Source organism: Crassostrea angulata, chromosome 6, assembly GCF_025612915.1.
Source record: "Crassostrea angulata isolate pt1a10 chromosome 6, ASM2561291v2, whole genome shotgun sequence".
NCBI classification, from domain to species: domain Eukaryota; kingdom Metazoa; phylum Mollusca; class Bivalvia; order Ostreida; family Ostreidae; genus Magallana; species Magallana angulata.
Window position 1 is genome coordinate 54,309,637 of NC_069116.1, and position 14,437 is coordinate 54,324,073.

At 32.8% G+C, this 14,437-nt stretch overlaps 2 protein-coding genes across 3 annotated transcripts; one reads left to right on the plus strand and one right to left on the minus strand.

Moving 5' to 3' along the window:
- Positions 1-3,050: 3,050 nt before the first annotated feature.
- Positions 3,051-10,422, plus strand: LOC128189677 (cyclin-dependent kinase 10-like). Of its 2 annotated transcripts, XM_052861377.1 has the most exons (15): positions 3,051-3,243; positions 3,363-3,435; positions 5,431-5,502; positions 5,902-6,004; positions 6,179-6,260; positions 6,411-6,531; positions 7,143-7,212; positions 7,431-7,490; positions 7,735-7,858; positions 8,025-8,074; positions 8,303-8,392; positions 8,628-8,680; positions 8,912-8,984; positions 9,545-9,599; positions 9,713-10,422. In XM_052861377.1, the coding sequence occupies exons 1-15, from the start codon at positions 3,157-3,159 to the stop codon at positions 9,737-9,739; spliced, it is 1,140 nt and encodes a 379-aa protein (XP_052717337.1). In that variant the 5' UTR covers positions 3,051-3,156; the 3' UTR covers positions 9,740-10,422. The 2 variants fall into 2 exon arrangements, with proteins under 2 accessions (XP_052717337.1, XP_052717336.1); XM_052861376.1 differs by lacking the exon at positions 9,713-10,422 and having other exon boundaries at positions 9,545-9,647.
- Positions 10,423-10,992: 570 nt separating this feature from the next.
- LOC128189679 (cytochrome b-245 light chain-like) lies at positions 10,993-14,405 on the minus strand. Its single transcript, XM_052861378.1, has 6 exons — positions 14,094-14,405; positions 13,851-13,920; positions 13,664-13,738; positions 13,483-13,566; positions 13,204-13,285; positions 10,993-11,412 (listed from the first exon to the last, which is right to left on the minus strand). The coding sequence occupies exons 1-6, from the start codon at positions 14,149-14,151 to the stop codon at positions 11,266-11,268; spliced, it is 516 nt and encodes a 171-aa protein (XP_052717338.1). The 5' UTR covers positions 14,152-14,405; the 3' UTR covers positions 10,993-11,265.
- Positions 14,406-14,437: the final 32 nt, after the last annotated feature.

Below are 14,437 nucleotides of genomic sequence, written 5' to 3' on the forward strand. Positions count from 1 at the left end.
CACATTACATGTATTGATTTTTTTCTCAATAGAATGATTTTTCAAAATATCTACCTTTAGAATAATAAACGTGAAATAGCCCATTTCCCCCGCCCCCACCCCACCCCCACTCTCTTAAAAATGTTTTATTACGTACCCCTAAAAATCATATGAAGATTTCTTATTTGGAAAAGGATTAAAGATAAATAAAATCGTCAATTTATAGACAGTGTAATTGCTTTACGAAAGCAAATGAGCTCATTTTCATTACTATTGGGAATCTTTCTCGAGTCAATGCTTTCACAACTCTTCTTTTCAAATATTGATCAACTTGTAAAGATTTGTTAGTGACTACGATATATTTTTTCGGATGCGCTATAAGCACCTTCACTGAAATTTGTCATTCTTTGACAGCGTAATGCACACCCCAAGAGCTGTAACTTCGATTTGCAAACCTCTACAGCAGGGACCTGTATATCAGCCTTGACCCTGTTTACTTCAATATAACGAAGTGTTTGCTTCGCATAAATTCTTGTGGATTTTTTTCTGGAATCAACAAATACCGAAAGAGAAGGGGCGTATAATTCGTTAGATATTCCCACTTGGTGTAATGAAGATAAACAATCTCAATTAAGATATCGGTTTATATAATATAGATTTAATGTTACAAATCAATAGCATGCTTTCATTTTGTAAACATGACAGATATACAGGTAGATGTATATACATGTATTATTTCAAACAAGGCAACACTGCATTTTATAAATTGCTAAATAAGTCTACTCCTTGCCCTAAAATACTTTTCTGTATGAGAGGAGTTTTCAATCAACTTATTATTTGATATTTTTTTTAGAAATGGAGGCTAGACCTATTCTTTTTTTTTTAACAAAAAAACATGTTACTTTATTGATAGTTAAACACTCCTTCTCGACTGAAAGAGAGTGTTAAATTCGACTCATAATAAGCGGGCAATATTTCTTTTTAATCTTTAAATAATGTATCTACTTAGATAAATGCTTAATGCAGAGGAAACAGTTCCAGGGTACAGAAGCGTATTAGTGCCACTCTATATATATTTTTTATTTTTTAAAATTCCAACTTTAAAGTTGGAATTTCCAACTTTAAAGTTTCCAACTTTAAGGTTGGAATTTTAAAGTTGGAATTTCCAACTTTAAAGTTGATTTTTCCAACTTTAAAGTTGGAAATTCCAACTTTAATCTTGGAATTTCCAACTTTAATCTTGGAATTTCCAACTCTAAAGTTGGAATTTCCAACTTTAATCATGGAATTTCCAACTTTAAAGTTGATTTTTCCAACTTTAAAGTTGGAATTTCCAACTTTAATCTTGGAATTTCCAACTTTAATCTTGGAATTTCCAACTTTAAAGTTCATTTTTCCAACTTTAAAGTTGATTTTTCCAACTTTAAAGTTGGAATTTCCAACTTTAAAGTTGGAATTTCCAACTTTAATCTTGGAATTTCCAACTTTGATCTTGGGATTCAATTCAACATATTCATTAATTGTTCAAGATTATCATGCTCATACTACCGTATATGTATGTGTTAACTGAAAATTCTTTGTTGAAAATTGCAGAATAGATTATTGTTTACATATAATTACTTTCCTTAATGTTTTTCAGTACTATGCTTCATTATGCTTAATCCTTTTAATTCTTTTATTTATTGAGGATTTTTAAAATTTTATATGTATATGATACAATCAAGCAACCTTTTATACACATATATATATTGATTATGACATACCGGTAGTTATTGTTTTCATGGAATTCAAAAAATAAAATTGAAATTATAATTATGACATGTTCTATTAATTCCAGTGAGTTCGAGTTGTTGTATTATTATATTGAGTTCTTCTTGAAAGCAAATGAGCTCCCCCATTCTTTTTATGAGTGAAGCCTAATTCACACTGAACAAAAAATCATAGTATATATCTATCTATCTATATATATAAATATAATAAAATTCAACTTTTAAGTTGATTTTTCCAACTTTAAAGTTGGAAATTCCAAGATTAAAGTTGGAAATTCCAAGATTGAAGTTGGAAATTCCAACTTTAATCTTGGAATTTCCAACTTTAATCTTTGAATTTCCAACTTTAATCTTGGAATTTTAAAGAAAAAAAAATACAAAGTGGCACTAATACGCTTCCGTACCAGGGACTATGAAGTATTGTACAAAACTGTCTTGCATGCTATAGTCTTTATGTTATAGTATTCTTTTGTCTGTCATTTGATTTTATTTTGACTGTATGTCAACATGGTGATGTCAATTAATAAACCACTGAAGTGATTTAATTTGTGGTTAAATTTTTTTTTTTTAAATTGTCTTTACTTTTTTTAGACAATATTATTGCTTTGGAAAAAATGTGTCTATCTTTTATACATCCTAAGTGCCGGAACTTGACAAACCCTGTACTCATTGTCCATTTCGGGCCCATATGCACCCTCTCCTAACTCCCTTCCGAAATTAAAATAATATTCGGGTACGTGTAAGAAATAAAAATGATTACACTATAAACTGTTCAAAGCAAATCTTAACATTCGGGCTTGAATCGATACCAACAGTAGTTGGTACCACAAGTGCGAAAGTAACCCCCCCCCCCCCGGTCTTCACTCTTTTTTGGGGGGTTTAATTATCCTCTTATGTCACGACATATTTCTAATGCAATTTATAGATGAAAGAACACTGTTATATTTTACGTAGACTCTATACACAGGCACCCCTACATATTTTTCTCATAATTAAAATAGCTGAATAGGTAGAGGGAATATATTTTCATTCTGAGAAAATATATAACGTCAGGTGCCTGTGATCCTATATCATCATTCTATAAAGTTTTCTTTGCACCGTGTATTTATGATAGGCCTAGATTACATGTATGCAAGCAAACTGGTATTTTTTAGTATTTTTGTATGAACCTCTTTGAACCGGGAATATAAACTTGATTCGTTCGTGTCCTCTATTTACCTGACACTTTAAGTACGAACTATCTAGCCTGGTTCCCGAGGCCTTCCGATTATCGGAAGGCCTCGGGAACCAGGCTACGAACTATCTTGCACCTGTCACTCCCAAAAAACAAAACATACATTTCCCCCCACGTTTTTTGTGAGTTACAACAAAATGCAGTTTGTCTAGTGGTAGTCATTTTGATAAAACAATGGAGATGCAATCTGCAAAAGAGTCTAAACCTGGATTTTTGTCAATTTTATCTGGCGAGTGGATTGATGTTCCCGAAACTGATAGAGTAAGTCGGAGCAAATTCGAGACAGCTTTCATGTTACTGTTTTTTAACCAAAAGAGAAAAAAGTGAAAGAATGTATATTTTAAAAAATGTTTTTACGATTTGCATGGTTAATTTTACAGCATGGAAAATGTCGAAGTGTTTCTGGATTTGAGAAGTTGAGCAGAGTTGGAGAGGGTACTTATGGAATTGTGTGTATGTATTCTATTTAGATTCACATTGCATTAATAGTTATTAGTAAAGAAATGTCGATGGCAGCATTAATATGCTCAGGTCACAGTGGGAATTCATCCCAGTTAGTCGCAATGTAGCAGCTGCAAAGCAGATCTGCTTTACAGCGATTTGAAGTCTGTTAAAACAATTTTCATACCAAGGCATTTTGGTAATACGCTATTTCTGTGGTTGAAATTGCCTGCCGTAAACAATGAATGTGGTGAAATGGGGCTTTGAAATAGCAACAATGTAGGTATTGCAGACCAATCCTCTGAAAATCTTGGCGATATACAACACAATATTTTATTTCATTTTCTATAATTAAACCTGGTCCTTAGAACAATTCTGTCATTTGAATGATAAAACATTCTGTATAGATGTGCAGCAAAGAGCAATATTTTTATCCCAAGGAGGTTCCTTCATCAATGTTACCAGAAAATATAATCAACATCTGTTTTTTTATCGCTGCTTTATCTCAGTTCAGTGTAGAATTCAAATGTTCAACAGGTCGAGACCACTATATTTTGTGACGTCGGCATAAATTTGCATGTTAAATTAGCCATTTGTTTACTTTTATCGACAAACCAATCAGGTGAATGAGTTGCAAGGCATTGTGGGCTACTACAAGTTTCAGTGTATACAAAGCGTATTGAAAATATATACCATTTTGAATTGTCCTTTGGAAACTCATTTTGAATTATTTTTCAGAATTTATGAAATTAATATGGACAATTATGTCTGAACTTCAATTTCTATGCTCACATTTAAAATATATTGCATATGAGGACTTATATCAACCTATTTAAATACCCCCATTGTCAGTGTTCAAAAGAGAGGTACGTCCTATAGAATTAGAAGCAGTGAGTACCGTTTTTTCACGTGATATCCCATATTTAAGACAACAATACAAGAATCCGCGTTGATATTTTCTTCAGGGACATTCATCAGAATGCTTATGGGACAAAACACTATATGCTGCACAGCTTTCGCTTCTGCATTTGTATATTTGCGCATTTCTACTACCGTGGCTATTCACGTATGTTAAAACGTACAGTTACCTGTATTTATTTCAAGTGCACAATGATAAAGTCACCGATATACAGCTGTGCAGTTTTTTCTTATCAAAACCTGTTTGTACTTGTATGCGTATGTTTGTCAGTCGTTTGATACTGATCATTTTTGAAGCAACAATTGATCAACTAAAACAACAGTATTTTTCAATGTGAGCATGGAACAAAGTTAATGGTACGTAATATTTCCTTTTTTACCTTCTAAAGTAAAAATCAAGATGTACAAACATTCCGGCAAGCAATTAAATATTGTGAATAAAACAGACAAAAACCACGTGCGTCTGTTGAATCGTAAACACGTTGTAGACCGTCATGCATTGCAACTCATTCACTTGATTGGAGAATCTGTTTGCCGAAAATACTGTCACGTGTTAAATAATGCTATCCATATAAGGTTGTGTACCCGACCTGTTCAAGTTTTCATTAAATTTCTAAATATCCTTGCCATCAAAACAGTTTCCTTATCTACTGTTATGATACAGATGTTCTTGTTATGTTTTCATCCTAGTTGTTCATAAATTGTTGTATCTCTTCTGCTAGCAAATTAAAAAGTTTGCATTTATTGTATGCATTGCCCAATTGCATATTTTGATATCACATTGCTTTTGAGTCACAAAAGTTTACTTACCTAAAAGTCAATGAATCTACAATCATGATAATGTATTTTATTGATATTATTTAAATTTTCTCTTAATAGTATTCTTAGCTGGTCAATTTTAATATTATTTTACCTGCTAACATTTCAATTGCTGAATATTTAATTTTATCGAGTTATATTGTGAGAACATAACAATACAATTACATGTAGTAATGATTTTTTGATACTCTCAATTGGAGAGCCTTTGCCTATCTCAGATGAGGTTCCTGACTGGGTCATCTATATGAATTTTTTATTTTTATTTTACAGACAGGGCACGAGATAGAAAGACAGACACAATAGTTGCATTAAAGAAAATGAGAATGGAGCGAGAAAAGAATGGTATTATTTTGGTATAATTCTATAAATGGGCTACTTTATGTGAATGGTAGTATTTTGATTTTTGAACTGGATTAATTTATGTGGATGATTATGAATTAGCGTTTTGTATTAATATATGTACCAGTTTATGATATAGCCATATTCTCACTCTAGTTTTTAAAATTGAAAAGTGGGGGAAAACAATGCTAGTTATAATTAGTTATTAACTAATAGTTAATAAAGTCAAGATTCAATGCAACATTCCTCCACAATACTTTCAGTTAAATAAAGTAAAAAAGAAGTTTTAAACAATTTGTTTAAAGTAGCTTTTGTATGTAGATGTGAAACACAGTTAATTTTACGTACATGTATAACAAAGCAGTGTACATCAGATGACATTTTATGCCTGAATATTTCCAGGGATTCCTGTCAGCGGGCTGAGAGAAATCAACATTTTGTTGAATTTAAGACATCAAAACATTGTAGAACTTCATGAAGTTGTTGTTGGAAAAAGTTTAGAAAGGTAAAAGTGGACAATGAGAGACCTGAATTTTTTTTTCATGAAAGCAAAGTATTCAGTCACTTCACCATGTGCAATTGTGCATTGTCTTTTCATCTGTTAGAATTATCTATTGTGGAAAATAATTGTTGTGGCTGTTGATTGTTTGCTTATTGTCATCTCTCTCACTTTCTGCAGTATTTTCCTGGTGATGGAGTATTGTGAACAAGATTTAGCTTCCCTCCTAGATAACATGTCTTCTCCATTCTCCGAGGCACAGGTAAGATCAGCAATCCCCAATCCGAGGCACAGGTAAGATCAGCAATCCCCAATTAAAAATGATTCATTACTGCTATTCCGGGTTTCATTTTGAACATTATAGTGTCCACATAGTGATACCTGTATTTTCATGATTTTGTTGGTTCTGTAGGTGAAGTGCATCATGCTACAGTTGTTTAAAGGCTTGCGCTATCTACATGAAAACTTCATCATACACAGAGATCTAAAGGTGTCAAATCTATTGATGACAGATACCGGCTGTGTGAAAATTGGTAAATCAAGTTTATTTTCTTCTGGAAACATGATACTACAATACTACATGTATGTCTTCTGAAATATTTGTTTAACTCTATATTTTACATGTGTCATGATTCTGTAGACAATCAGACCTAAAAATAATACTGAAAGTTATAAATCTTTTACCATTCCCAATGAACAGTAACTGTACGCTGGTATGGTACATGCTGTGACACATTATTTATTGAAATAAACAATAAAATAAAGTATAGTCTTATAAATAGTTTCTTTCCCAAAATTGCCATCTAACAGTATAGGGTAGCAGGTTAGAGGGTTCACTATGGACTTGTAACCCATGGGGATTTTAAAAAATTTCTAACTTTCGAAAACTTTTAAACATTATTTTTTGGTTTAATATTGTAAAATTTGAAAATTCTAAACCAATAAAAGTATTTAATTATAATGCACTTTAATCCACATTCATATCAACAGGTGTCCTTTACCACCTTTAAAGTACAACTCCCACTTATAAATTGACATTGATATACAAAACAGTACACAATTTACTTCCTACATATATCAATTCCAAACAAATTTCTGTTACCACATATTGAATGTAAACTCTTTATTATTTTGATCCTTTCAGCTGACTTTGGGCTGGCCAGGAAGTATGGGTTACCCCAGAAACCTATGACCCCCACTGTGGTCACTCTCTGGTAAGAGCAATCTCAGTATAGCTCAAACTCTTAACAAAATTTATCCAACTTTACAGAATGAAAATGAATGTCTTGTATACCGGTTCATAAATTACCATACCAGAGACAATTCTGTATGAAATATGGATATGAATTACCAGCTTTTGAAAGCTCTAAGGAGCTTTTAATTTTGTTGTTTTACATTTCGTTTGATAGTTTTAAATTCTGTTTTTTATAAGGTACAGAGCGCCAGAACTTTTATTCGGAGCCAAAGAGCAGACGACTGCTGTAGATATGTGGTAAACCTATTTGTAATATTCCTTAGCGGATGGTATTCCATAATATTTCTCATGACTTTTGATTTTTGAAAAATGTCTGGTCTTTAGTTTTGAAACTTGACGTTTGTAACTGAAAGGTCTTTCCAATTAAAGTCAACTGTGCCACAAATCTAAATGATGTGAAAATTAAGCCCAAAATTCTGGTATTAATGATTACAATTTTCAATGACCCCAGTAACAGTACATGTGTTACTTGTTGTGACAGGTCGACAGGGTGTATATTTGGAGAGCTCCTGGCACACCGCCCCCTGCTCCCCGGGAGATCGGACATCCATCAGATTGAACTCATCATAGAAATGCTTGGGACACCCAATGACAACATCTGGCCGGTAAGTACGGGGGGCACTTACTTTATTGCTAATACATGTACTGTTATATTATTCAAAATGTTTGTATTTTATCTTTCACCTTACATAAATTGAAAATCAAACCAACAAGAAACAATTTAATCTAATCAAATTAATTTATTTAATCTTTTCTTTTTGTCCTATAAAGGGATTTTCAAAGTTACCTGCAATGGAGACTCTTTCATTGAAGAAACAGCCGTAAGTCTTTTTTGTGTTCTGTTGACATTGTTCTTTTCATTTCAATTCAATAAAGTAGTTACCGGTATACAGATGCAGTTGCTTAAAGTAAACAGGAAGTTTTATTTGAAAGATAAAATTGTAAGCAGTATTTATTGCTGAGTAAGAATCCTTTCTATTTAACACTGGGATATAACCTTGACCTTTCTGTTTGACACTGGTCTATGTCCTTGACCTTTCTTTGTATAGGTACAACAACATCAAGCACACCTTCCCCTGGCTGACCGACTCCGGAGTGAGACTACTCAACTTCTTGTTTATGTATGACCCGTCTAAAAGGTAACAAAATTGTTATCAAAATAGTTGTTGTTTCTTGTTCATCTTTTTTATGTGTAATTTTTGTATCCGCATATTTTGAATGAAGAATAGAATTAAACAGCAAACAAATGTTGTTTTATGTTAAAGAATACCTGTAAAGAAATAAGTTTTAAAAATGCTCTGTGAATTTGTTACTACATGTGGCTGTATATTGCATCCATTGTTTGTGACAGATGTTTATTCCTTTGTCTTGTAGAGCTACTGCAGAAGACTGTCTTGATTTCTCATACTTCAAAGAACCACCACTGCGTAAGTACAAAATGTGGAATACCGGTATGTTAAATTGTTACAGTTCAAAATCTGGGTTATTGTCTTAGGACAGGTTTGTCAAGAATTTTTTATGAAGGCTCATCTCTAATATATCCATTGCCACTAATGAAAAGTGGTGTATCATATTTTTTTATTTGTTTTGGTCACATCGTGTAGCCTAATTTATGTCTTTAATAGAGATTTTTATTGTTGAGAAAATAATTTTAACAGCATGTGACCCTGAGCTGATGCCTTCATTTCCACAACACAGACTGAAAAGAAAAGCACAGCCAGAAAAAGAAAGGTAGGACTGAAAGTAAAATATCAACGCCTACATGTACAGGTAGATTATTACCCAGTGCTCCTTAATTTAACAAAATATGCTTGAGACACCCCACCAGTTTTGTGCATGTGTGTTTATTGAAGGTTCTTCTACCCTCAGCTTAAAGTATTCTTTTTATCATAAAAATGTTATTTGTCCTTTAAACTTTATAAATGAAATGAAATAAAAAGAAATTTATTGATGGTATCCATGCATTTTACAAAGTTATTGCAAATTTGCCATCAATGGATATTATGGAATAAATATACAAGTTAAAATCAAATTATAAAAAAAGGTTGTTCCCGTGCATTGGTGGCTTGAACCCCTTTAGGTAGTTGATCTCTGTGGAACCACTACATGTAAGCCATGCATTTCGTTAAATACATGTAGTAGATCGAATATTAACACTAGAAGACAAATTAAATTTTTTATATTAAAGGCAGATTTATGGTAACCCCCCCCCCCCCTCGTAAAATATAGTTATTTAAAATGGCTGACGTTGAAGATTATTAATTAATAGTCTTTCAATTGTTTGTTCATAGAGGGGAAGGCAGTAGCAAACAAGCTGAATTATCAGATTCTCTCCCTTTGCCAGCGGTAAGTTTGTTTTGTCTCTCGAGACATAATTTTCCAGTATTGTTTTGAAACTTATATTTTTTTTTACCATATGTAGATTTAGTTTAAATACAGAAAACCAGTGATTTTTTCAGTCAAAAAAGAGAAGATCAAAGGACTGAAAGAGGATCATTTCAGGCTGAAAATAGAGAAAAAGTCAAAACAGATGCATTGACTTATTTGTTGAGAATAAATCAAGGAATGCTTGATTGTCTGCTGAGTGACTAGGCGTCTCAATACTTTAGTTCCTGGTTCTATCATAAAACAGTTTAATATTTGTCCTCCCGTTTTTGAGTGGATTTTTTTTTCTGCTGACAAAATGAAAAATTCTGTGAGGCATGAGATTGTTATGACCATAATTTCAGTAATTTTGGCCTTGGTTCTGTGTTATGGTCAGCGATGATTGTTATGACTGATTTGAAAGGACAAGATTGGACTTGTTAGGGTGGAGGACCAACTTTGTGTCAAATGAACACGATAACAGAAGGAAAAAGCTTATTTTATGCAAAAGAAAAAATTGTTTTATTATTGATACATTGTACATATGAGTAACTTTAAATTTCCCATTTATTAAAAATATTTGGATTATTCATAGAGAAACTTTGAATGAAAAACAATTTGATTGAAAGATAATTACAGAAATATTTTGATAATTTTATGAATACATTTCCATGTATGTAATACACGTATGTAAATTAAAGAGGCCTAATGGCATATGTATATTTGTAAATCAGAGCAATGTTAGTGGGTTTTTTTTAAATTCATTTATTCAATGAAAAGATCATGATTATATGCAGGAAATACTTGAATACTTTTATTGTTTTAATTCATGCAAGATATACACCAGGCAATCTGTTGCTCATACAGTAAACCTCAATTTTAGCACTGGCTTTTGGGCCTGTCAATTGACTTTCCTATATCCGTAGCTCAAAATTATGTGTATATGTGCAGGTATTAAAAATTCATGCAAATGTACACTACAAAGCAAATTTGCAATACAAATGATTTCACTCTTATTTAATACTACACATATCAAAGATTTATTATAATACTATCAGAGGATCATTATCATTTAAACCAATTCTCTTTAGAAAATTTTTAACGAAAACTGTTGGAGTATTTAGATATGTAATGATTTTTGTCGACTTCAAATTTCTGATTTGTGAAACCTTATAAACAATTTTGCCCTGTTTGATTTCACCTTAGCATATTTGTAAAAAAGTTAAAGAGAGACATTCTACCAGTACCTTCTAAGTTTGTCCTTACTTGCCTTTATAATGAGGGCAAAAAGGGTGGAAATTAAATTTGTCCTGCTTACTGTGTATCATTGTGTCCATCTTCCTGTTAACAAATCTGGGAGTAAACACTATAATAATTGAGTTTAATTGTTTATTTGCCTTTCAGACATGTTAAACAGAACAATTACATTTAGATAGAGAACATATAAATGTACATATAATATATGTATAAATGATAGGAAGAAAACATAAATGTACAATTTATCAAATTGTTAACAAGAAATACCAGTAACAGCAATGTGCAATATAATCATAACCAATACATGAGGTTCAGAGTCTAGTGCAATATAACTATGAAAATAGAGTCAATGTTGATAATCTCTTTGGGTAGTGAAGGGCGTACTCCTTGGTTAGATGTGGTTATCCTCTATCCCCTGGGGAGGCGCACGGGGTGGGGGTTTCTTTGGTTGACGGAAGGACTTGAGTTCCTTTTTGTTATCCTCAACTGGTTTCTCCTCCAGGCCTACTGGACTCCACTGCTCTCCCTTAAATGCTGCCTGTATAGGAAAATCATCAGTAAGAACTGTTTCCATTTCAGAGCAACAAATTGGAGTAATGGCTACTGATGCTCAGAGTTGTTCCCCTTTAAGGAGTAACAAATAGGAGTAATGACTACTGATGCTACAGAGTTGTTCCCCTTTAGGAGGTAACAAATAGGAATAATGACTACTTGATGCTTGGAGTTGTTCCCCTTTAGGGAGTAACAAAACGGAGTAATGACTACTGATGCTAAAGCGTTGTTCCCTTTAAGGGAGTAACAAATTGGAGTAATGACTACTGATGCTACAGAGTTGTTACCCTTTAGAGAGCAACAAATTGGAGTAATGACTACTGATGCTAAAGCATTGTTCCCTTTAAGGGAGTAACAAATTGGAGTAATGACTACTGATGCTACAGAGTTGTTCCCCTTAAGGAAGTAACACATAAGAATAATGACTACTGATGCTTGGAGTTGTTCCCCTTTAGGGAGCAACAAATTGGAGTAATGACTACTGATGCTAAAGCGTTGTTCCCTTTCAGGGAGTAACAAATTGGAGTAATGACTACTGATGCTACAGAGTTGTTACCCTTTAGAGAGTAACAAACGGGAGTAATGCTACAGAGTTGTTCCCCTTAATTGATCCTCAGAAATATTCTTTTTCTTGATTTACAATGTTGTTTACGTATAAATAAAAGTGAATGATTTTTTTTTTCTTTCAAATTTTGCTTCTTTTCTGCTGAAATACCGCATAACGGATATTTTCTGCGGTTGTTTATTTTCTGCGGTGTTTTGCAGATAAGAAAAATCCGCAAAAAATTCAAAACGCAAAATATTCTTTTCAAAAAATCACTAATTTTGACACTATTTTAAATTTAAGCTATAATTTCCAATCGTGATCAGTCCGTTATTAGGGGGCGCTGCGTCGTATTTCACACCTAATTATCTCATGTTACCTGTGCGATATCAATTATAGCTGAACAGATATAAGGACTGTGTGTTTAGTCGAGTATGAAATAAAAATGATCTGAGAAAAGATCACAAGCAGTATTTAGTAGACTTGTAAAACATTTGAGAGTTAGTTCTCATTCACTGTGAACACGGTAAGAAAGTCGATTTTAAGATATGTAAAGCGCGGAAGTATTCTTCCAAATCCTAACGGACAGTTATCGGCAAGTTTTTGTATTTTGTCATTTTAATAGTTATAAAATAAATTTGCATGCTTGTATGAATACTAATATTTTACAATAGTATTTTGTATTAATACGGAAATAAAAACGCTACAATAGTGTAAGATTGGTTCTCTAGTTTACGTTCCCTAAGGCAAATTCGGTAAACATATGTATTTTTTTTTTTTGCGGTCTAATCTAACCGCAGAAATTGAAAACGCAGAATATAATTTGATACTCTTTAGCGGTTAAACCGCAAAAATTTCAAGCCGCAGAAAATACCCGTTATACGGTACACCAAAAAGGAAGGATGATTACTAACTAGCACATAAACAAAAAAAAGAAAAGTGTAAATAAAACCACTACTCTAATGACTTTTTCCCTTGCAATCTAATATATCCATAACCGGCACATCTTTTAACCCCAAGGAACCCAAAGGATACCCTAATAATACAAATTCAAAACTCTTGTTAACCTGGAGACTCACTGGTATCCCAGAGACACCCTTAGGTACCCCAAGGATACCCAAAGGAACCCCACAGGAACACATCTATACTTGTATTTCTTGCTATGATTTTATTGAGATTATAACCAAAAAGGGCTCTTTGGTTAAAAGATTAGTTATGCTGGTAGAAACTTACAACAAGATATATCATACTGGTAACAAACAGACAAAGTCCTCCCATAATGGTAGCAAGGATGAAGCATAATGGAGCACACAATCTGAAACAAAGTAATGAGTATTGATGAATATTAGGGTCCTTAAAATTCACGCAGTTTAGCTTATGTTTTATTTAAAAGGCATAGTTGAAATGTGAGTGATTTTGTGTAAATGTAACAAAATCTGTTTTGGAAACTAAAGTTTATAGTAAATGTAGTAAACTTGGCCAACAATACCAAATCTCATCTATCTCACTCACATCAGGTGAAATAGGAATCTAACAAAGTAGTTCCTCCCAAGAAAGCCAATACGATTTACAAATCTGGTAAATGGATGTTGGAATCTGAAAACACATAAAAAACAGTAGGGCTATTATTTTAATCAACATCTAGGCTAGTCTGAAAAAGAAAATTACTTTAATGAAATTCACATCTGCATACTTGCGCTCTGTAGTTCTTCCTTTAGCTCTTTTGCCTCTAGGATATTCAATCACAAACACAAGAACAGCTACTACTCTATACAGAGGTCAAGAACTAAATAGTCATGGCAAGATTAAGATACATGCACCTTTGATTTTTTAAAATATAATTTTGATTTTGGAAAAAAGTTTCACACAAGAAAGGATACACAGCATATATTCCAATCTCCCAGGCTCTGAAGAAGCCAGTGATGCCAATTATTCCACCGAACAAGACAACTGAAGAAAAAAATTCTGAAATGTTTATCATTGAGAAAGCATATTAAGTCCCTGAATTTTTTTCTTGCCATACTTTATAAATTTAGGGCCAATGCCTTTATATTAAACAATATTTTGTTTGGTTTCATCAAATTACAAATTATTTAAAAGTAACATCACCATCAGTTTCTTACCAGATGAGCTGATAATAGCCTGTTCATTGGCCCACATTGACCATTCTATCTGCCGCATCTTGATCAGTGTTGATCTTCTTGATGAAGGAAAACCACACGATCACGGAAGGCGGAAGATGATACAAAATGATTCACAGCAACACAGGAAGACATCAAAACCCCGTAATAACAGTTACAAAAAAAACCCTAACGTATATAAGAATTTATTCCACAATCCACAGTGTAGTCATTACCTACTGAAGAACTTTTGCAAAAGAAAAAATAACTATAATCATTTTTTGTTTACATTTTTTCGGCATGAAGATTCAGTTAAATCAGTCCATATTTATTCGATTGAAATCAAT

Bases quoted from the DNA above. Each gene is read 5' to 3' on its own strand.
- LOC128189677 (XM_052861376.1), top strand. From the start codon at position 3,157: ATGGAGATGCAATCTGCAAAAGAGTCTAAACCTGGATTTTTGTCAATT. The intron at 8,075-8,302 runs GTAAGTCTTTTT...TTCTTTGTATAG, and splicing joins CTTTCATTGAAGAAACAGCC to GTACAACAACATCAAGCACA. The intron at 8,681-8,911 runs GTAAGTACAAAA...TAATTTTAACAG, and splicing joins CTTCAAAGAACCACCACTGC to CATGTGACCCTGAGCTGATG.
- LOC128189679 (XM_052861378.1), bottom strand. From the start codon at position 14,151: ATGCGGCAGATAGAATGGTCAATGTGGGCCAATGAACAGGCTATTATC. The intron at 13,567-13,663 runs GTATGCAGATGT...ATGTGTTTTCAG, and splicing joins GGAAGAACTACAGAGCGCAA to ATTCCAACATCCATTTACCA. The intron at 11,413-13,203 runs GTAAGTTTCTAC...TTTCCTATACAG, and splicing joins CCAGTATGATATATCTTGTT to GCAGCATTTAAGGGAGAGCA.